This window comes from Fistularia commersonii, chromosome 31, assembly GCF_037954325.1.
Source record: "Fistularia commersonii isolate RoL2024-O1a breed Wild chromosome 31, RoL_Fcom_v1.0, whole genome shotgun sequence".
Taxonomy (NCBI): Eukaryota; Metazoa; Chordata; class Actinopteri; order Syngnathiformes; family Fistulariidae; genus Fistularia; species Fistularia commersonii.
In genome coordinates this window covers 6,153,690-6,175,222 of record NC_141314.1, presented here as the reverse complement: position 1 = coordinate 6,175,222, position 21,533 = coordinate 6,153,690, and the positions used below count along the sequence as shown (strand labels likewise).

The 21,533-nt window shown below is 47.2% G+C and overlaps 2 protein-coding genes across 2 annotated transcripts; one reads left to right on the top strand and one right to left on the bottom strand.

The window, feature by feature from the left end:
• Positions 1-743: 743 nt before the first annotated feature.
• On the bottom strand, positions 744-5,362 carry mospd1 (motile sperm domain containing 1). Its single transcript, XM_086178779.1, has 6 exons — positions 5,223-5,362; positions 3,111-3,419; positions 2,952-3,027; positions 2,270-2,502; positions 1,444-1,605; positions 744-1,337 (listed from the first exon to the last, which is right to left on the bottom strand). The coding sequence occupies exons 2-6, from the start codon at positions 3,265-3,267 to the stop codon at positions 1,306-1,308; spliced, it is 660 nt and encodes a 219-aa protein (XP_086034905.1). The 5' UTR covers positions 3,268-3,419; positions 5,223-5,362; the 3' UTR covers positions 744-1,305.
• Positions 5,363-6,221: 859 nt separating this feature from the next.
• Positions 6,222-21,241, top strand: ints6l (integrator complex subunit 6 like). The gene is made up of 18 exons (XM_086178857.1): positions 6,222-6,501; positions 6,621-6,698; positions 10,260-10,409; positions 13,408-13,497; positions 13,811-13,994; positions 14,102-14,230; positions 15,014-15,177; positions 15,254-15,406; positions 15,564-15,696; positions 15,772-15,866; positions 15,944-16,054; positions 16,896-17,111; positions 17,742-17,868; positions 18,025-18,167; positions 18,242-18,467; positions 18,548-18,925; positions 19,505-19,598; positions 20,021-21,241. The coding sequence occupies exons 1-18, from the start codon at positions 6,391-6,393 to the stop codon at positions 20,121-20,123; spliced, it is 2,685 nt and encodes an 894-aa protein (XP_086034983.1). The 5' UTR covers positions 6,222-6,390; the 3' UTR covers positions 20,124-21,241.
• The last annotated feature ends 292 nt before the right edge of the window (positions 21,242-21,533 follow it).

The window sequence follows — 21,533 nt, the reverse complement described above, 5'->3', positions numbered from 1 at the left end:
GCTGCTTCCCGACCGCAGACGGGAGCGGGCGGACAATATTCTTTATTCAAATCATTCTGGAGAGGGAGCTTGCTTCTCTTGTCTTGAGAGTTTATACCAATTTCCTTGTCACGTTTCTGGTACTTCCATATTAATTTCTCCTGCTTACTCTTTTGACCACTTATCAAGGTTATATCAGCCTCTATAAAACTTAAACCATCTCCACAGACCAATATTCAATGTTTTACCTTAAGTATTCTCTCAGTCCCCAAAAACTGCAGTTTTACAGTTGTATTTGTATAAATGCTACATATTGTACTATAATGGGCCTGATGGTCATTGGATTCTGCCGTTTTCTAAAATGTTGCAGTGGTGAACATTTCAGTGAGTTGATAGGATACACCTTTTGTAAATAAGGATGGTGAAATTTTGAGTTTTGCAGTTAGCTTGAGTTGTGAAGTGAAAGCATCTACAAATCACTTTGTTGAGATCTTCCATACATGTTTCTGGAAATGGTGAGCGTCTCTTTTAGATCTCACCTCTCCGCTCACGTTTTTAGAAGACCTAAAGTATGGCCCGAGACTACAGTCTGGGAATTAATGTAATGTCCCTTGTACACTCATCCTCACAAGCAGCCAGAAGACCTTCTCCGTAATAACTGCTATAATTATGTTCAACCTGGCCGAGTGTCAGATACTTTTCTATTCTGTGCGGACAGGAAGAAGTATTATAGCTCTATCTCTGCAGCAGAAAACAGACAGATATGTGGCAGCTGCATTCAGACTTTATTAAACGCTTGGAGCATTGATATAGATCATGATAAACATCTTGAGGGAGGGGGGAAAAAAAAACTGATATATATATAATTAAAAAAAAGGTCAGTTTATTTACTGTTGGAAAAATAAATGCTAATTGGGACAGGTACCCACACACATGCAAATCACAGCATTTAGTCCTCAGTCTACATTGAAAATGGTTGGAAACATCTATAGAACGATGGTTACGGCTGAAAGCCATCAGCAAAGTAAAAGGAAGTCAAATGGCTTTAAACACATGTACGATTCATTTAACAGTGTGAGTTCCGTCACACTGGAGTAAACAGTTTTCTGTTCCAGGACAGCGATACAGACGTGGACGGGGCGGTTGGGTGCGGGGCTCCCGTCCTCGTGGGTCTGGCTCAGGGGAATGCCGGAAGTCACCGCCGCCCGCATCGCCTGACCGCAGTCGTGGACTCGAAAACCAGTACTGCGGGCGGCGGAGGCCCCGCAGGAGGAAGCCGCCCCTCCGCCATAGGTTCTTCTTTCCTGTCCTCGACTCCGACCCCCTTCATGTGCGCAGAATCACCATGGTGAGAAGACCTGAAACGTGACAGGGATGTTGATTTCCCCGCAGCTAGTGTGGAACGAGCGTAAAACAACTTTTATTTGTTTGACTCGTAGCGGCTGTGTGTCGGGTTCGACTCACCGAGAACATAAGCAGCTACGAGTTTCTTATTAACACTTAAGTGGAGGTAGACAGGCACAGTGGATTCTTCCTCGCCCAGCGTTGGGAGCATCAGGGCAGCGACGCACACCAGCCCCAGCAACACCGTCAGCAGACTGGGCCCACCAGCGACTGGGCGGCTTTCTGTCCGGAGGGAATCAGATGACAACTTGGGTAAGCCGCTTCAGACCTGCTTCAGATAGTTCACGAGTGGTTCCTCACCATTGAACTTTGTTTGCACATAAACAAATATTTTCCACTGCCTAGCTGCAAGCATTCTGATAAGGTACGCATGCTATCAACATTGTTGATTTATTTGTATTCACTCCGGAAGCTGCCAGCCTCCAAACAGCACTTTTTCTAAAGCGAGAGGGGAAAGATGTTGCGGCATGAATTTGAGAAGCTAGTCATTCTTAACTGCAGTTTTATAGCGCCACTGTTCCGCCGAGCCCTGAGCTCCGGCACAGAAATACTTCACTGATAGCAATAATCGGGTAGAAACAAGATTATTGCTATGATGGACAGGACGCTTGTTCTGCTGCCAGGAGACTCCAGTTAAGCAATTGCTTCTTTTTTTTTTTTTACATCAACAGAATGTGAGTAACAATGACTTAATATTTTGAATTTTCACCTTCTTAGTTCCCTGACAATCTGTCCCCACCATGAGAGACATGTACCACTTAATGTCCACAGATTGCAGTGTCTCTGACAACCAACTGGAAACTTGAAGTCCCACCAAATGAAAACGGTTTAAGTAACTTTGATGTTTGGCGCCATCAGGTGGCCAGAAGCGGAAGTGCCATCCTACCGGTTTGAAACGCAGTCTGTTCGAAGAACTCTGTCTCTGCCAGCTGCTCTTTGACCCGCCGCTCCTCATCTTGGGGTCGGGGGCCGACCTGCTCCTGCGAGGATGACGGGCGGAGCGTGGCTGTCACCTCTTTGCGGCCCAGGGCTTTCCGCTGACTCTGCTCTGAAATCTGGAGGCGAAACTTGTCGTACACCCCGTAGTGGCAGGCCCGCACATCTCTGAGTCTGATCACTCTGTAGCGACATTAGAAACGGGGCACAGACACACCACCTCGACTGTGAGAGAGTCAGAGCGCTTTCGGGAGAGGCGGTGGCGTAAACAACCGCCTGACCCGCGACTTCCAAGTCAAAGCCTGCCGGTCAGAACGGTAAAAATAAAAAAATCATGAGCCTTTGGTTTCACAGATGGATCCGAGGACTGGAACAGTCTGTGTTCACCGCTCCTGGACCAGCTTTTGAATTAGCATCTCCCAAAAACAACAGATAGTTTGGAAAAGGAAAATCTATCTGAAGGGTGGAATGACTTGGAAAACGACACATTCACTCAAGCTATAGGTCTGCACATGTCAGGTAAACACTGTAAACATACAGCTCCAATGCTTCTTGCACGCTTTAATTCAAGAATGTAGTTTAAAGCTCCCTTCGGCCCCCCCAGCGTGGAGAGATGCCTCCTACACACTCACATGTCAACACAGCAATGTGGCTTGACGGCTCCGGTTGCATCCACCACGCTGTACTTGTTGGGCGCCGTGCACAGCACTGTCGGGGAAGAGCCAGAGTAGTCAAATGTTATGAGATGCTAACAAGGTGTCGTGATACAAATGTTGGTCCTGCCAGCTGACCTTTGAACTTGAGGGCAAACTCATAGGGGTTGTAGAGCGTGAGCACTTGTTTGTGAGAGGTCTGCTCGTCAGCGTAGAAGACGAGCTCCGTGGGGAACACGAACACGGGAAGGCTTCCTTCCACCAGCTCTGGCTGTCGATGATGCTGCTGCTGCATTGGCTCCCGCTGAGCTCGACCCTTTCCCCTGTCCACGCTCGGCCTGAGCCCCCCACCCCGCTCTCCGCAAAGGACCACACGGCGAATGCCCCCCCCTCGGGTCAAAATGGCGCTTCCTGGTCTCAGCTCCTCAGGGTCATGATGTCTAAGTGCTGCAACGAGACAGAGGGGGGTTTCGGCATTCATATTTTTCATGCCAGAGTCCTGTATGCTCCTTTCAGAAGTCCTCCAGCTGGTTTTCCAAAAAAGAATTGAGCTCTTCTTACCTTTTAAAAGCTGTTTTGTTTGAAATTATCTTTGCACTTTCCGCTAAATACTCAACTTTCTGGTAATTCTTTTGTAAAAACTATGGTAGGTTTGCCTTGCTACTTTTTTTTTTCCAGGTGATTTTGGTATGTTTTATGGGATGGATTTAATTGGTCCCATGACGAGGTAATTCAGTTGTCACAGCGGCATGGAAGTATGTGTAGGAAATGGGTACATACAACGTAACAGCAACAGAGACTATGCACAACATATAAAGTCTGGGGCAAAATTTCACAGATGAAAACAGCAATGTCTTGCATAAAAAATGACTATAAATGAGGGGTGGTGAAAGATTGAGATAGGAGGTAGAAAGGTACTACAAACAGTCCAAATCCTTTGTTTCATGTGAAATTTGATTGTTTTCCACTAAATGTCTTGCCACACGTAACTTTCTGTAAATTGTCAGGGGCTGATAAATTGTACTTATGAGATGAGAAGAACTTTATTTATCCCGAAGGAAATGGTTGTGCCAGAATTTCAAGCAAAAACATAACAGTAATAGATAATAGTAGGAAGGAGGGAGAATAAGAAATACATGCAGCTCCATAAACACAATTCAGTACAATTTAATGCTTTATAATCTTCTGGGTACCTGATACCCAGGCAAACCACCGTGTTTGGATCTGTTCAGTGCGGAAATCTCTCACAAAGTTCAGCCAAAGCAAATATGAAGCAATTCTGCCAGCAGAATGAGTCACTTCAGTGCAGAAAGAAGAGACTTTCAAAATGAAAGTAACGTTTGTTCATAACCACAAATGTATATAGTGTTGTTTGTATCCTTGACCTTGTGCTGCAATGCATTGCTTCATATTCAACTGGACTTGAAAATTCCAACAACCCCATATCATGACATTTCTTGATTTAGAAAGGGGTGTAACATTAAAGCAATGACAAAATAACATACAAGTCAGAAGTGCGTGCATGCATGACAGATCGCAATTAAAGTACATTCTGAATTTTTCGATAAAAGGTCAGCTGCGGGGTCAATTGAAGAAATAAATAGTTAAAGAGAGTAATAGGAAGAAACACAGGAATCCAGATGTTGTGTACAGCGTACTCGGATCACGTGATCGGTATGTTTACATCGCGACCTCAGAGATCGGACATTAAAACCCTGACGTAGTTGCGACACCTCTTCTTCTCTTGCATTTCTTGTTACACCCGGGGAAATCTGAGAAGAGAACCCCCTCCTCCATGAATGATAGATCCCGTCCTTTCGAAACGAGTTCGCCGAGTTAATTATGCTAATAATTGCTAAGGTTGAACAACAAGTTGCCTTGAAACTGCAATGTAATCATGCGTTAGAGCCACAACAGGCCGAAAGAAAAGGCACTTTGTGAAGCTTTGTCAGTTATGAAATCAAAGTATTGTATGTCAAACCTTCCAACGTGCGTATTTATCGCTCATATTCCTGCATTCGCTCGTACTGTACGTGTGATAACCCGATATTACGCTAACAATCGAAGCTAGCGAGACTAGCTAACGTTAGCCGTCAAGGGTACTTAACGCTAGTTGTTAGCTCCTTCAAGTCGGTAGCCGACGTTAGCTGCTAGCTAACTTTAGTTGCTTGCACAGTGTCACAACAACAACAACAAAACTAACGGGACGTTTATTTCTGATTTAAAATACAAACAAGCCAGGTCGCTTACCTCGATGTCAGGGGGGAAGGAGGAGGGGGGGGGTTCTGTCAACCGGAGCCCACCCTGTTGTTGTCGTATCTTCCCCCCCTCTTGGTCTCTCGCTCGCCTTTCTTCTTTGTGAATGTGGTACCGCAGAGGCCGCGGTGCATGCCGGGACGGCCGTGCACGACAACGTGCTAGACGTCAACAACTCGGACGTCACGTACGTGCATGTTTGTTATCTGCGGTGGACACACAAAAGCTAGTGTGTTATTTTCTGTTTGAACATTTTAAAATCTGCCAATCGGGAACGCGCGGTCCTTTTGTCTAGTTTGTTTAATGACTAGCTAGCTAAGGAGGACGGAAAAGGTCGACAAGTTGTTTATTCAAAAAGTTCAACTTTTGTGTCATTTCTGGAAGCTTTTTTTTTATAAATAAGTTAAATAAATAAGTCGGGACTACACATTCGCATCATGCGTGTAAGTGATGGCGAGGTGGATCGGATTTTTATAGTGTTAAAAGCGATACTTTGGGGGATACGTTTGTAGATATATGTCGATTTTACGGCTCGTTACTTTATTCGCGTCCCACAAAAGGACTTGATGTAGTTTTTTGGGCCCTGATGGCAGCATACGCACTCCCCCACCCAAGTGTGGCCTGCTGTTTCAGCTCTGCGGGCCCTGCCTCGATACATAATGTTCTTTATGGTCAGGGAGGAGGAAGTGGGAAGGGGGGGGTGTTTCGCGGGGTTTGTGGTAAGGAAGAGGCGGGAGAATGACATAACAGCAAGTGTTTTCACGCACATTTCTGGAGGAGGGGGGATGGGGATGAGAATGCCGGCCCGAAGCGCATCCGAATGCTCGTCCGCCCGTATGGCGCACAGGCCGTGGCGACCCCCTCACTTTATAGACTTTATGTGGAAGGGGGCGTGGCCAAGACGGGGAGGACGAGCCAATGGCGGCGGGGCGGAGGGAGCGGGGCGTTCCATTCGGTTAGGAGCAGAAGTTGAACAGCGCGAGCTGAGACAGTAGACTGGAAAGGCAGATAGAGAGAGGGCAGAGGCAACGGCCCTCTTCTGGAGGGGGGGCTTATTATAACAAATATATACACACATGTGTGAACTGTTTGGCCGCACGATAGGTCATATGTGGATAACAATAATTTTAGACAGGCATACAACCGCGGCTCTATATTTAAAATGCCTATTTTACTTTTCCTGTTAGACACGTCCGCCTCTATGAATCAGCGCACTTATTTGGGTACGACGTATCTGGACGTTGCTAAAGGCGCGGTTGAGGTCTTTATGAAGGTAAAGAATGCTTCTACCCGGACTTTTACAGCAAGTGTGTACCTTTGGTGAGCCTAGGGTTCCTTGGGCGAGATCGGTCGGAATTAATATATGTTGTTTTGGTTTTCTTTTTTTGACAGCTGCGTGCCCGAGACCCGGCTAGTAGAGGCGACAGGTACATGCTAGTTACATTCGATGATCCACCATACGGAGTGAAGGTAATTAGCAACTGATACAATTATTACGCTGTCGGGTAGGACGTATTTTTCTGTAAATTAGATTTTATTGTCCTTCTGGTTTTGTAGCCAGTTGACGGGCGGCTTCCCCGGTGGAGAGAAACGGCAATTTATTTGCTCCAAATATCCGCAGACCCGGAGCTGCACTGCCTCCTAACATCCAGCGGACATTTTGCTTTTGTGTTGAGAAAAGTCTCGGGCGTTGAGATGGAGGCGGAGAGATTTATTATCAACTGTGACGTCAGGGTTTTTTTCTGGTAACCTAGAGCTCTCATTGACCCGCGGGCCTGCCATTCAAACTCAACCCCGCCCCTTCCACCATTCATTCATTTTCATTGGTCAATCTGGACCGAAAGTTGATAAACCCCCTTTCATGAGATATATATTCTTTTTAAATTTTATTTTTACATCAGTACGATAGAACAGAATTATCTATTTTCAAAATGACATTTCTGTGCAAAGCCGATACCGTGAGTATTGTGGCCCGGCATCCAATCACGTTTACTTTACGTCTCACACAGACACACACTGACACACAAACACACACACACACACATACTCACACACACACACACACATCAAGGACAAACACTCATGCAACCTGTGAATCACTGCAATCATTCTCACAGGCTTCACATCAGTCAGCCTCCCCTCACCACTCCTCTGCTGACTTGTTTTATGACCTTGCTCCCTTCTCTTTATATTGTCTTCACGCCCAATAAAACTCAACCCCCAAATATATTAATCCTCAAAGACCCCGAACACACCCTCCTCTCTGCCTGTGCAGGAAGGTACCATTGACTCGACCCTTTTGCCAGATGGAAGGGAGTAGTAGCTGTTGTGATCATATATCTGCAAAGGCATTGTGCAAAATACACTGGGAGTTCATGCAATAACCGCTCAATTAGATGGCCCCTTTAGAAGTAATATTCAATGAAAGCACTTCAATGCTCTGCCCTTCACGGTGCTCAGAATGCACCTGAAACTCGCACCAAAAAAAGAGATTGGACTCTAAAAGACCAATAATCCAACTTCTAAATGTCGGAAAAGATGGTTGAAGTACATTTTAAGCACAGTTCTTGTAATGAAATGCAGCTGTCTGTTTGATGAACTTAGTCGAAGTATTTTCCTGGATTTAGGGATCTGTTCACTTATCATCTCCTAGCAATATTGGTTTGTTATATCTGAGACTCTTAAGGCTCTTTAAAATTTTAATTTCACTGAGACAAAGCTCTTTTATTCTGGTTGGTTTTTCCTTGAGTACAGTTATTATGCTCGGGACTAGTCAGTATATCTATGTTTTGTTATTAAGAATCTTACAGGTGGAATAGAAGCGTTACAAACACAGTGAGTGGGTAGAAGGCAGGTTGAAAGGTTTTGGACAGGGGTGCAGATTTATTTACAATTTACAATATGAATTCTCTTTTGATGTGACGCTTAGAATGCAGGAAGGCCATCCCGGCTCGGCGGGCTACTCCAATGACCCCTTGTTGACCCCCCAGGTTCACTTGTCCGCATTTAGGGGACAAAAAGCCATAACTCTTCTATTTTGCCCAGACACATCATCCAAATGTGAATAATTTGTCCTTTCCTTAATAAGTCGTGGAACTATCTGACTGCAATCCTTGTTTGAGTTTTGGAATGGTAATCATGACTTAGGTTTACACGTACACCCCTGGTTGTCCCAGCTGATGTTGGTGCTCTGGAGGAGGTGTGGAACTGCGGTATTATTTTTCAAATAATAATAATAGTACTTCGGCTGGTTGCCACACAAAAATATAGTGAATATTCTCAAATTGTGGTGTATTTTATCTCGGTCTCTGCGTTCAACCAGACAGTAGTTTTCTTCTATACTTGTATGTGTCGTGGTGATTTTTAAAATTGTTTATTGAAAGCGAGGATTGCTGATGCTTTAATTTTTTTTTTTTAATCAAAAGTGGATATTAAAATACACCTCCATCTGCCTTGAGAACCTGACATATTATTCCCTGTATGTATATATTCATATATATCCATATAGAGAAGGGGGGTGAACATAGTGATATTTTTCCCCTTATTTCAAAAACTTTTTTTGCATTAAAGTCACATTTGCCGTGACGATAGCGGTCGATTAGATTCTTGCGCTTCCTGGCGAGGAGTTGTGAGCGGGGCAGAGTGACAGCTGGGTTTATTGATCGTCACATTAAAACAGGAAACACCGCAAATATCAGCTCAGCGAATTGGGTACCTTTCAGTCACTCCGAGCTATACGCTTTTGCGGAGGGAAGTAATAAGATGTGGGTCGAACGGATCAGAAATGTGGTTTAGGACATATTTGTGTTCTTGCGGGCCGCGGAAACAAAATGGGACATCTAGAGCTTATTAGATAGACTTTATACACTTATCGAAAGCAATTTTCAGGTCACAAGTCTAGGTCATTGCGAAATGGGGCCTCTCAGATGCATTTCTGAGCAAAAAAAAAAATATCATCAGAGATTGGCTCTCCTCCATGCTCTCACCTCCTCTTCCTCCTGCTCTTCCCCTCTCTGTCTTTGTCGCCTCGTCTTTTGTTGTTTGTGCCTGCTTTTGTGCGCGGAGGATTATGATGAAAGGACAAGGTTATACTGAATGGGGGTACTCTGATTGCACAGTTACAGAGGCAATAAATTCTTGATGTGGAGGGAAAGAGAGGCGGCTGGGCGCGAAGAAAATAGAAAAATTCTCTTGTTTGAATTATTGAGTACAAGCTAAGCCTTACATGTCTACTGGCCTACTCGAGACTCTGCATGGCTTTAATTACTGTGCTACTAATGCATTTCTTCTTCAGTCTCCCTCTTCAATGGACTGGCCCGATATCAATAGCGGTGCATTACCAGTGGTAGTGCAACAAAAATCCCACCGACCCCATCAACGATCTTAATTTCCACCCAACGGCAAGGGACGCTCAGCGACCCCGCCGTCGGCATCTTGCTCTTAAGTCTCTAGCCCCCAATACAGGAAGTAGTGAGTTTGCAGGTCATCCTTAGATTAACCGTGGAGCTGCAGCAGTAAAGTACTTGACCTCACTTGGAAGAAAAGTCCAAGAGCAGCTCCACACCCACATCCTCTCCTCTGGGAGTATATCTCTGTGAGGACAGGCTGCAGTGGGAAGTGTATTTTTGGATGCTTGTCATGTATGAAATTAGATGGCACTATCCAGCTGAAAAGTGGGGACCGAGCACTTTGAATTCATAATATTATCTTCTATTTGCAGCTCTTTATGTAACCCGATTTCGGTTTATGCTCGTTATTGTGTTGCGTTGGATGTGGCAACAGTGGGTTGCTGGGATTAACATTTCTCTTACCAAAGGTGGCAGTGATATGCTTTGTGTAAATCAGTGTGTCTGCGGGGGGGAAGAAAAAAAAGCACGCTATTTTACTTTGTAATTGCACGTTGACGGTACAGCCGCCGGTGTGTGTGTGTGTGTGTGTGTGTGTTTTGGTTTGTGGCGGTTTACCCCGTCCCATGACTGAGCTCAGGCCCCCGAGTGCATCCTTAACGGTGCCGATATGTGTGTTTTTCAGGCGGGCTGGAAAGAGAACCATGCCACCTTCATGTGCGAGCTGAAGAACCTGCAAGCGTCGGGGCTCACAACCCTAGGCCACGCTCTGCGCACGGCCTTTGACCTGCTTAACCTCAACCGCCTCGTCTCAGGCATCGACAATTATGGACAGGTAAGTGACACCAACGTCATCTCCTGCAGGGTCATTTATAGAAGAACACCGAATTTCACTCAACTCAATTATTATTGTGATCAAATACACCTCATGTTTGTTTAGCTGGAATGAGTTTGTCCACGAGAGGGCAGAGTTGAGGCCTATTCATTCCTGCTGGTGGGACTTCAGGAGCTGTTAACTCCTGCCATCACAATGTGCATTCACAGGCACAAATGAAATGATTTCCATTCGCAGAGCCTGATTATGTTGTTGCTTTTAGGCAGTGTATTCATCCAGCGCAGTGTGCTTTCGGATCTCGAAGGACGGCGTATAAATAGCGCTTTTTATCTGCACTGTTGTGAGATATATTCACCGTTTGCCCACCAAACCACTATTATCTCTCAGAAAACACAATCCTCTTTTAGCTAGTAAAACACAGCCTCGGTCCCTGGTTGGATTCCCATGGGGAGGGGCCTGTCTGTGTGGAGTCTCCATGTTCTCCCTGTATCTGTGTGGGGTTCCTCCAACACCCCAAAAACATACAGGGGGTTCATTTGAGACCCTAAATTGTCCAAAGAGTGAATGGTTGTATGTCTAACGAGAGAGGAATTGTAAAAAAAAAATTCAACGAGATTTAAATGAGAGATGTCTCCTCGAAGGTGTTCCTTACTACCAAAAAGGAGACGGGTAGAAGACAGGGAGTATGATTATTGCAGGATCTAGTCACTGGTGTTTGTTTAGTATCTACTGATGGAACAATGATTGTCGTCAGTTTATCAAAACCTGAGATCATGGTTAAATGTTCAGCTGTTCTGTGCCAGGTGTCGTGTTGGTTGTTAGTTGTTGTCCACTATGTGAGATGAGGTCATGTCCCCCCCCCCCCCCGCCCAACCCTCCAAAAAAAAGCCCAGGATTTCAGAATCCAGCTGTTTTAGTCCCTTGGGATATCCGCCATTTTGTCTAAGAAGATGCATTAGCCCTGCGATGTGAACACAGAACAGACTGGAACACACGCAGTCACCCCTCGGTGAGGTTCACATCACATTTCGGTCTAATGAGTCGAGGCTGAGTGATCAGCTCTCAGTAGCTCTTGAAAGGCATCTTGTTTGCACTTCCGCCTCCACGTCGAGCCCTTCACCGTCAGCGCATTTCAATACCAGATGTAAACAGTCTTGCCCGCAGCGTCCTCCGGGGGCAGAGAACGGGAGCCAACAAAGTGCAGGAAAAAACTGCACTTCCTTGGAGATTGACTTGCAAAGCCATTTAATCTCCGTGGGCCCCATTAATGCCCGGCTTTATAACAGATATAAACATGTTTACAACTTGGTGCAGAAATGGTTTCCGTCCCTATACATATGTAATATCTTTTAATGAAAACACCAAGGGTTTGATTGGTTCTCGTTTATGCGCTTAACCTTTTTAAGCGTGGAGGGATGCATCGCCGTCCTCACCGTGACCTCTAAGAAAGTGTTTTTCTGAGGTCAAGTGATAACGGGACTAATCTCTTTCCCTGCCAGCACTTCTTTCGACTCTAATTCATTATTTATCACTATCTCGTTCTTCATCCTTAGAACGACTGCGCTTAAAGTCAAATACTGAGTCAATATTGTTGTTTTATTCTCACAATTATGTCACGCCGCCTTGCAGCGACAAGGTCCCTGGTAGGATTCCTACAGGGGGGCCTTCCTGTGTGGAGTCTGCATGTTCTCCCGTGTCTCAGCGGGGTTTCTCCGGGTTCCTCCAAAAGTCCAAAACACGCAGGAGGTTCACTGGAGACCCCACTTTGTCCTAAGAGTGAACGGTTGTATGTCTATATATGTGGTCACCAGTCCAGCCCCCCGCAACCCTGCGTTCAGGGTAAGCGGTTTAATGAATGAATGACTGAGTGAATGACAGAATGCTCCCCAAGTATGCTTCTTGTTATGAATTTGACCGTTAACACGCCCGCAGCTTTGCTGGTCCTCCTATCTCTAGCAGCCATTTCTCAGTTGCTGCTGTGGCTCCCAGCTTCACCCTTGCGGCCCTCTGAGCTCCCGGAGGATAATTTACTTTTGGAAACACTCCGCTGCATGTCAGCACCTCACTCCCTCTCTCTCTCTCTCTCTCTCTCTGTCTCTCTCCCACTTAGCTGGTGACCATTTTAAAGTCAAGTTTGTAACGCTATCCTTCTCAATAAAACAGAAATGTTATTTTGGCGCTGCCAGGGGAAGTCTAGTATGCGTACATTATTAGCCTTCAGGATGCTAATACCAAAAACCAAGTTGACCGTGAAGTGGAAAACGGCTGGTTTTCCTCAAACCCCCGGGTGTCTTTACACCAGAGCCTTCCGATTGTCTATCTTGCGTCGCACAAGTGGCATCTTTCGATGCATCTGGTGTATTTCTGTAGCAAACACCCATAGCCGTCATGTTTCTTTGCAACAACACTTCAAGATAGAGGTTCTTCATCATCATGCTGGACTTAAATCCACACCGTCGGGCTCCATCATTAACGCCTGGGAGGGCAGTGATGGATTACAATGCACAAGCGGTGACACCAGTCCAGTGCGCTGGGAGTGCGTAAATCTACTTAGGCGGCATGCTGTACTTGCTTGAATTAGACGTGACCTCCACGGGACGGCGCTGCAGTCGTCCGTCCTTGACCGGAAACACAAGGACACTTGGTGGATTAGAGATACCATCCAGGCCAAAACGAGGAATACGACCTGCAGATCACATGGTAGCCGGGATGTGACTAGATGATAACATACTGCACGGATGTCTATTTAAATGTTATTTCATGCTCATTTTTATTTTTTGTCCATAACCGAGCATCACAGAGCCTTCTGAGCTCCCGCAGATAAAACAGGCTTTTGTAGACATGGAGACTAGAGCAGTGTTTTGGTGCGGAATGTCAATAAAAGCAAAAAGTGGATTAGCGGGGATGAATGGGCCCCACTGTTTGCCTGCACTTGGAAAATAATTGCCGAATGTCACCGTTTCTCCCCCTCCCAACCCCCCTCAACCACCACCACCAGGGCCGCAACCCCTTCTTCCTCGAGCCGTCGGTGATCATCACTATCACCGATGGGAACAAGCTCACACACAGCTCGGGGGTGCCGGATGAGGTGGGAAGCTCAAGCACACACACTGTCATGATGCATATATGCCTCCAAAGGTTCTCTGTCGTCTAGGTCATGCAAGACATATATGTATATATATTTATATATTCACATGCTTGCACGTATATGCACAAATGTGGAAAACCCTGTTTTAAAATTTGAATTATTTAGATGATTAGCATTATTGTACATGTTAAACAGTTCAGATGAGTGAATTTCTTTTATACATTTATTTATGAAATTCTCAATATTTTGTAGTGATCTGTCTCATTGAGTTAAACCGCCATTTTGAATTATTTATATTTTTAATACTTTTAAGCTGCACTTGCCCCTGAATTCCCCGCTGGCTGGCAGCGAGCTGACCAAAGAGCCCTTCCGCTGGGACCAGAGGCTGTTCGCCCTGGTGCTGAGGCTTCCAGGAGCCGCTACGCCGGACAACGAGCAGCTCGGCAGCGTCCCCACCGACGAATCCGCCATCACGCAGATGTGTGAAGTCACCGGAGGTTCGGCACTTTTCGTTTTGCTCGGCGGGTTTCATGGAATTTTTTTTTTTTTTTGCCAATAGCGTTTTGTTTGTTGTATAATTGTCCCGTTTTCTCTTTCTTCCCAGGGCGATCGTACTGCGTGCGCACCCAGAGGATGCTCAACCAGTGTCTGGAGTCTTTAGTCCAGAAGGTCCAGAGTGGCGTCGTCATCAATTTTGAGAAAACCGGGCCAGATCCACCCATGGTCGGGGAAGGTAAGGGGAGTGAGTGATGCCCCGGAATCTGATTCTGACGAAGAGATGGACTTAAGCAGCCAATACTTGCTCGATAAGATGATTTTCATCTTTTTTATACGTAAATGTATTGCTATATGCGCTAAAGAGATCATGTCCTCAACATGTAGCATCAGCAGCAGCTCCCGCTTTTGTTTAGTGGCCTGCCGCCGCCGCTCCGTGACGCACATTCATTCAAACGACAACCTTGCAAGGCAACAAAAACGCAACCAAATTACGTGTTATTCGTCAGAAATTACAGCTGTGTATCCTAATATTTGGGAGATGCAGATCTTTGGAAATGACGGCAGTAGATAGGACAAGAGAAGATATGATAAGATAGACTTTATTGATCCAACGGCACAGCAGCAAAGTGCGCAAATAGTAATAATAGAAGAAAATGCAAATAAGTTTGGATACAAAATGAACAAAGGCTTTGAGCAATATATACACTGGAATAAGAATATAAAAATATAATAAGAAATGCCTTGTGTGTTGAATGGTTATAGAATAGCTTGTTGTGGATCGTAACATTTTTTTGGCAAACGCTGAGGTGTCCTGGAAAATGTTTAAATATAAATATTGGTAGATAAGGTAGTGGGGTCGTGCATAAAGATATTTTTGTGATGCCTGAAAGCAGCATCAACACTGTGGCGCATTCAAAGACATGTTTGTGTATTTGCGATGTTGCGCTGCCTGACAGCAGATGCTTCTGTTGCTCAAGAAGCCGCATCAAGTCATCCTGTTTCATATGCGTTTTCCCAGAAAATCCCGCGGAGTCCAGCCGCTCCCTGTCGTCCTTCAGCCCCCAGCTGTGGCACAGCTGCCACAAGCTCATCTACGTGCGGCCGAACCCCAAAACGGGCGTTCCCGTCGGGCACTGGCCCATACCGGAGTCCTTCTGGCCGGACCAAAACTCTCCAACGCTGGTGAGTAGAGGCGCCTCACTTCTCCACAGGCAATACGGCGAAACATTTTTAATGTCGTGCGTGTCCCGTCCCGCAGCCGCCCCGCTCCGCCCATCCCGTGGTGCGTTTCTCTTGCGTGGACTGTGAGCCCATGGTGATTGACAAGCTCCCCTTTGACAAGTACGAACTCGAGCCATCTCCTCTAACCCAGTACATTCTGGAAAGGAAATCTCCGCACATGTGCTGGCAGGTACTGTAAAATTTTCCCACGCGCCCGTCCGATCTGCCGGCGGGGTCCCGTCGCGAGCCCTTTGGGAGTCTCCTGAAGTTCCCTCACGCCGTGAAGCAGTTGCGAGCCGCCCCCGGAGCCGGCGGTCTGATTTCAAAAGCTCCTCCTGTCTTCTCAGGTGTTCGTGAGCAACAGCGGGAAGCAGACGGATCTGGGCCAGCCGTTCGGATACCTGAAAGCCAGCACCTCTCTCACCTGCGTCAACCTCTTCGTCATGCCTTACAACTACCCGGTGCTCCTCCCACTGCTCGGTAAGACAAAGACCGCTCCGCGATGTCATGCTCTATACGTTTGGACCTTCTCACACTCCTCTCTCCCTTTTTCAGATGATCTGTTTAAAGTCCACAAGCTAAAACCGAACCTGAAGTGGCGCCAGGCCCTGGAGATGTACCTGAAGACCATGCCTCCGTACTACCTCCTGGTGAATAACCCGAGGAGCTTCTTTTTTTTCTTGTCTTCTTCGAACCGTGGCGATCCTCACCCTCTCCCACCCAACAGCCCCTGAAGAAGGCGCTGAGGATGATGGGAGCGCCGAATCTCATCGCGGACACCATGGACTGCGGCCTCAGTTACAGTGTCATCTCCTACCTGAAGAAGCTCAGTCAGCAGGTGAACACTCCCGCCTCGCAGCAAGAAGGTCCCTGATTGGATTCCCACAGCGGAGCCTCCATGTTCTCCCCGTGTCTGCGTGCGGTTCCTCAGGGTTCCCACGGTCCAAACACATGGAGGAGCTTCACTGGAGACCCTACATGGTCCAGATGTGTGAATGGTTGTGTGTCTCTATATGTGGCCCAATGATGGATCCGGGGTGAACCCCACCTCTCGCCCGATCACAGCTGGGATAGGCTCCAGCACCTTGGGCCTCGATGATGAATGAATGAATGAATATGTTGTTCTGAAATCATTTGAAATATATTGTGGATTCAACCTGAATCTGCATTCCAGGCAGATGGTCATGCAGCTCCAGCAGCATCTTCTCCTTTTGAAACCTGAAGGTCGACAGCTCCGAGCCGTGTAGCATAAACCTGCAGAGAACATCAGCGTGGCAGTGGTTTGGTTTGAGCAGGTCCAAACCGGGCTGTTTGCCTCCCCTTCCTGGCGAATTTATTAAAAGGGGGTCCATTTCCTGTTCGAGGCCAGGACAAGAGGTGGCTTCGAGGATCCCGAAGGTCCCCCTCTAGCAAAGACTCCCATTGTCCGGATGCCCTTCTCGCTCCGGCGGCGAGGCTCCAAACTTCACAACGCTTCTGCAGTGACACCGAGCTTTGTTTCTTTGTGGCACTTTGGATTTGTTAGCGCCATTCAAACATCCAAAACAAAATCTTAAGTACTTCAAAATCAATTCCAGGGTCTTGTCTCCACTATAGTCTGGAATACTTCTACTCCACAGTATCGCGATGGCTTTTCCCCGCAAACCCTGGCCCTCAACGCGTTTCTCTCCTCCGCCCAGGCCAAGATGGAGTCCGAGCGTCTGATCGTGTCGGTGGGAAAGAAAGCGCCTCAGGAGACGGGCATAAAGGTGAAGAACCACTCCAGCTCCTTGTCTCTGGCCCACCGGAAGGACTTCAAGCAGCTGCTGCAGGTGATCACCGGGGACGGCCCGCTGCGCCTGGCCGACGTCAACTTCAAGGAGTTTGCGGGGTTCCAGATCGCCCTGCTCAACAAGGTAGGCTACAACCACGTCCGGTCAGATTTTATTTCCGCCGCCCTCTACGACACTCTCCACGTAGAGCAGGTCTGGTCCACCGTTGTTGAAGATGACACAAACCCTACAACACTGATGGGGTAGACAGAGGGGGAGATGTTCATCCCACACTAATAACAGTAGTGCTAACAGCTACATGCTAATAGTTGAAATGATACAATAAAAGCCTTAATATTCATAAAATAGATGTTGCGGTAAAGCAAGACACACCCCTGGGAACCTGCGAGATGAGAGATCTCAGCGACTCTGGAGAAGATCCGATGATCCTATCATGAGTGCAGATAGGCTCGCAGATATCGGATATCCCAGCAGAGTGAGCTTACGGTAGCATAGCTTGGGGGCTAGGCTAATGCTAACTATTAGCTTCCTCAAAAAGAAACGCTTTTAGCCTATTCTTACAAAGACAGGATGCCCGCCCCCCCCTTGGATGGAGATCTTTGGGGCTAGGCTAACGCTAACTATTAGCTTCCTCAAAAAGAAACGCTTTTAGCCTATTCTTACAAAGTCAGGATGCCCGCCCACCCTTGGATGGAGATCTGAAGATGGCTACTCACCGGTCACTTCTAATAACTCGCGCTTCTGTCCTCGCAGGACGTGAAGCCCCAAGCTTATCGGAACGCCTACGACATCCCCAGGAGGAACCTCCTGGACCAGCTCACACGCATGCGCTCCAACTTGCTGCGGACGTCACAGAAGCTGATCCGGGGCCAAGACGAAGGTAGGGGGTTTTTACGTTGAAAGAATTTGTCTCATTCGGCATTTCTGGAGGGATTCTCACTGCAAAGCAGACGAATTCCAGCTGAGAAATAAAGTCCTTGAAGCGCTTCGGCTTCCGTGTTCTGTGGTGATAACAGACATGCCTTGCGCCGGTCAGATTACCTGCACAGCATCCCGGTGGCTCAGATGGGGAACTACCAGGAGTACCTGAAGATGATGCCGTCGCCGCTGAGAGAGATCGACCCCGATCAGCCCAAACGCCTGCACACGTTCGGCAACCCCTTCAAGCAGGATAAGAAGGTGACCTCCGGTCGAGTCCGCCTCTTACGCCGTCTTCTCCCAAAAAGGCTGAGCATCTCCGACCTTCTCCGCAGGGGATGATGATCGACGAGGCCGACGAGTTCGTCGTGGGTCCTCAGAGCAAGAAGAGGGGGAACTCCGGCGACTCCAACTCCAGCGGGACGCTGAAGAGGAGGCGGAGCATGTCGCCGTTGCTGAGGCGGCCGCAGACGCCGCCCGGGAGCACCAACCACGTGGCGGTCGGGAAGAGTCCCGCCCAGGGGCAGCAGAACCTCCAGAAACCATCGCCTCCACACAAAGGTAGGGTCAGGCTGGAGATGGGCGCTAACGGAGAAGCTCCCTCCGCTGTTCTGTGAAGCTACCCCGCTTTTTCTCCTCAGGGGTGGATGGGAACATGGTGGTCGCTGAGAGTAACGGCGACGGCGGCCTCGGGCCCGAGTCAGGGGATGTATGGCCGGGTGAAATCGACGCCGTCACGGGGAAGCCCGTGCTGCTCGGCCTGGAGGAGAAGGCGGGGCCCGGCGCAGCGGCGGCCGTCGGCGATGATGCCAACGTAACAGAGGAGATGGGAGAAGATCGTCCGGACGAGCAGCCGGCGGAGGAGAAACTCAACTGCGGGCCGTTGAGTCCGCAGAGCCGGCTGGAGGGCGCCGACGCCGACGCGGCCGGGCCGGAGATGGTCTTCATACCCCCGCTAGACGGCAGCCAGGCGGAGCTCCGGGCACGGGTCATCAAGGAGGTTCGCAAACCTGGACGCAGTGAGTCACAGCCGGGGGGGCGGATCAGATCAGTTCGCCAACGAGCGAGCGAGAACGTCTCACAGAGCAGGAGATGATGTTTTGGCGGGGCTGAGCCAGACCCGTCCAAGACAAGACCGTACAAGATTTCAGTATGTTTCCAAAAGGAACCGGAGAGCATTTGGTTTACCGTTCTCTTTACTTCATAAAATACCTGCTCAAAATATCACAAATGAATACAAAAAATCGGAATTCTATTGTATTACTGCAAAATAAAAAGTCCTGTGAATAAATGATAATAGTAATATATTATGGTCACTTACTTGGTATTTTTGTTTGTCATAATATTAACCGCCCATTGCTTCACATTTGAATCAACATGAGCTTTTTCCATTTTATGACTTAATAACTATTTTTAATGTAATTATATAGAAGGTGATTATGTTTCCTGTTGTTTGGCGCCTCCTAGAGGTCACAGCAAATCTTCACGTCAAAGCTTCTGTACGCACCCTTCCATCGTGGTCATCTGACCTTGTGTGTGTGTGTGTGTGTGTGTGTGTGTGTGTGTGTGTGTGTGTGTGTGTGTGTGCCTTTTCTCAGACTACAAGGCAATCCTGGGTCTCCTGCAGCAGGTGCGAGGAACGGTCAACGTGCAGAAGTACTTCATTCAGCACGCCATCAAAGAGGCATCCAGGTACGTTTCTTGTTTGCGGCTTCCGCAGGCCTGGACTCGTTTTGGACACAGACAAACACACACACACACACACACACACACACACACACACACACACACACACACTAACAGTTCTACTGCTTGAAGTGTTCGGGTTGTATCTCCTATGTTTCAGTCTTGGCTGTGATTTTGTTGGTCTTTAGAACTAGCTTTTCATCGTTCAGCAGTTAAATCAGGCAGAAATCAGATCAAATTAGCCACCAGCCCCACTTTAGCGAAACCTTCTGACCATGAGTGTGTCCCAAAGTCAGTTTGTGAACACATCGTCGTGAGGAGTTCATATTTTACGTCTTGTCACGGAGGTGGTGTTGAATCATGGAAGCGTCACTAGCTATTAGCACCGGATGCACTTCATGTCAACCCGGTGGTCGTTTCGACTGCAGGTTCAAGAAGCGGGTCCTGATCCAGCAGCTGGAGATCGCCCTGGCCGACCTGGACGAGAAGCAGGTGGCCTGTGCGTGGCTCCCCAACGATCACGGCAGATAGTTCGGCAAAGAAAAGAGGGAGAGGAACCCCTCCCCTTCCCCGTCGTGACAGAGGAGAATTTGAAAATAAGGGGAACTGGAAAAGGACAAACGCACTTCGCCTGTTACATCATGTCCTGCAAGAGGCACCGGCCAAGGGGTTTATCTGGAGGAGGGGCCTTCAGGACACATCCACGGGGACGAGAGAGGAGACTCCGTGTAATCCCCTTCACACTGACAGATGCCTTCGACACCCATACGGCTCTCGTCTGTATCGGGCATGTGTTGTTCAGCGGACCCGCGGATGTAGAAGAAACCCACGGGATTCTTTGGCTGAACTCGCAGAGTTCCGACACCGAAACCACTTTTTATTTTTTTTGTTTTTTTTTTTTTTTTTTTACGAAGAACAGCGGTCTCTGGTGTAGTTTCCCTCTCCCCGCCCTGCGTCACATTTTCACAGATGGTCTTCATTCCCAGCGGATGCAGCTGATGTTTATGACTTTCTATAATCTGATAGCAATACAAAAAAAAAAGAGAGGAGGGGGGAGGTGGGGGATTAAAATGAGAAAACCTACATGGTCAAATTTGTAAAAGCACTCGTCTGAAGGGGTTTAAATGAACAAATTGTGACAGCTGTCTGATACCACGGTTGCACCGCTACACTCCTTGAAGCGCGCACACACACACACACACACGACTTTTTAAAGTCGCTGAACACCGGTGTCACGGGACGACTCGCACAACCGGACCTTAAATCGTTACCCGTCACAACAGCGCTACAACTTGCAGTCGTTTGAACACAGCTGTTGGTATCCGTTTCGAGAGGTTACCCCAACACACACACATACACACACACACACACACACAATCACTCCATTGTTTCCCAGCATTCATTACCAGTTGGTTATAAGGACGTTTTCCCGTCGGTCGAGGCCAGCGAGTTACAGGCCACATGAGGACGTGAGCTCCGGCCCCGGTTGTTTGTATGACAGATGTACAGTACTTTGTAATGTTCCTAAGGAATATAGATTATTTTTGTGAATTTGTTTATTTCAGAGTATAATTATTTTGGGAGAACATTTAAAAAGCCAATTTTCTAAGCCGTTAAAATGCATAAATAAAAGTGGAAAGTTTATTGACCTACTTCCCTTTTTTCTGTTTTTTTTTTTTCGTTTTGGGTTTTTTTTGCAAAGTAAATAAAACCACTAATTAAGTGTAAACAGTATTTAGTCAATTTGACCAAAAAAACAAATTGCTAAAAAGGTGCTATGAACAGGAATATATCTATGTTTTTTCCCCAAAATAACCATAATAGGTCATGATTATTTTTTTAATAATCCTTTATCATTGCAGTTTCTGTAAAGATTTCCTGCTCACTGGACATTTTCTTTCAGGTTAGAAAACACTCGAGTCAGAAGTAAATTCTAAAATG

What these genes read in the sequence shown, in the direction of transcription:
- mospd1 (XM_086178779.1), bottom strand. Translation starts at nt 3,267, where the DNA reads ATGCAGCAGCAGCATCATCGACAGCCAGAGCTGGTGGAAGGAAGCCTT. An exon ending in GTTTGCCCTCAAGTTCAAAG is followed by an intron (nt 3,028 to 3,110) that starts GTCAGCTGGCAG and finishes CTTCCCCGACAG; the next exon opens with TGCTGTGCACGGCGCCCAAC. An exon ending in ACAGACTGCGTTTCAAACCG is followed by an intron (nt 1,606 to 2,269) that starts GTAGGATGGCAC and finishes CCCTCCGGACAG; the next exon opens with AAAGCCGCCCAGTCGCTGGT.
- ints6l (XM_086178857.1), top strand. Translation starts at nt 6,391, where the DNA reads ATGCCTATTTTACTTTTCCTGTTAGACACGTCCGCCTCTATGAATCAG. An exon ending in ATCCACCATACGGAGTGAAG is followed by an intron (nt 6,699 to 10,259) that starts GTAATTAGCAAC and finishes TGTGTTTTTCAG; the next exon opens with GCGGGCTGGAAAGAGAACCA. An exon ending in ACCAAAACTCTCCAACGCTG is followed by an intron (nt 15,178 to 15,253) that starts GTGAGTAGAGGC and finishes CCCGTCCCGCAG; the next exon opens with CCGCCCCGCTCCGCCCATCC.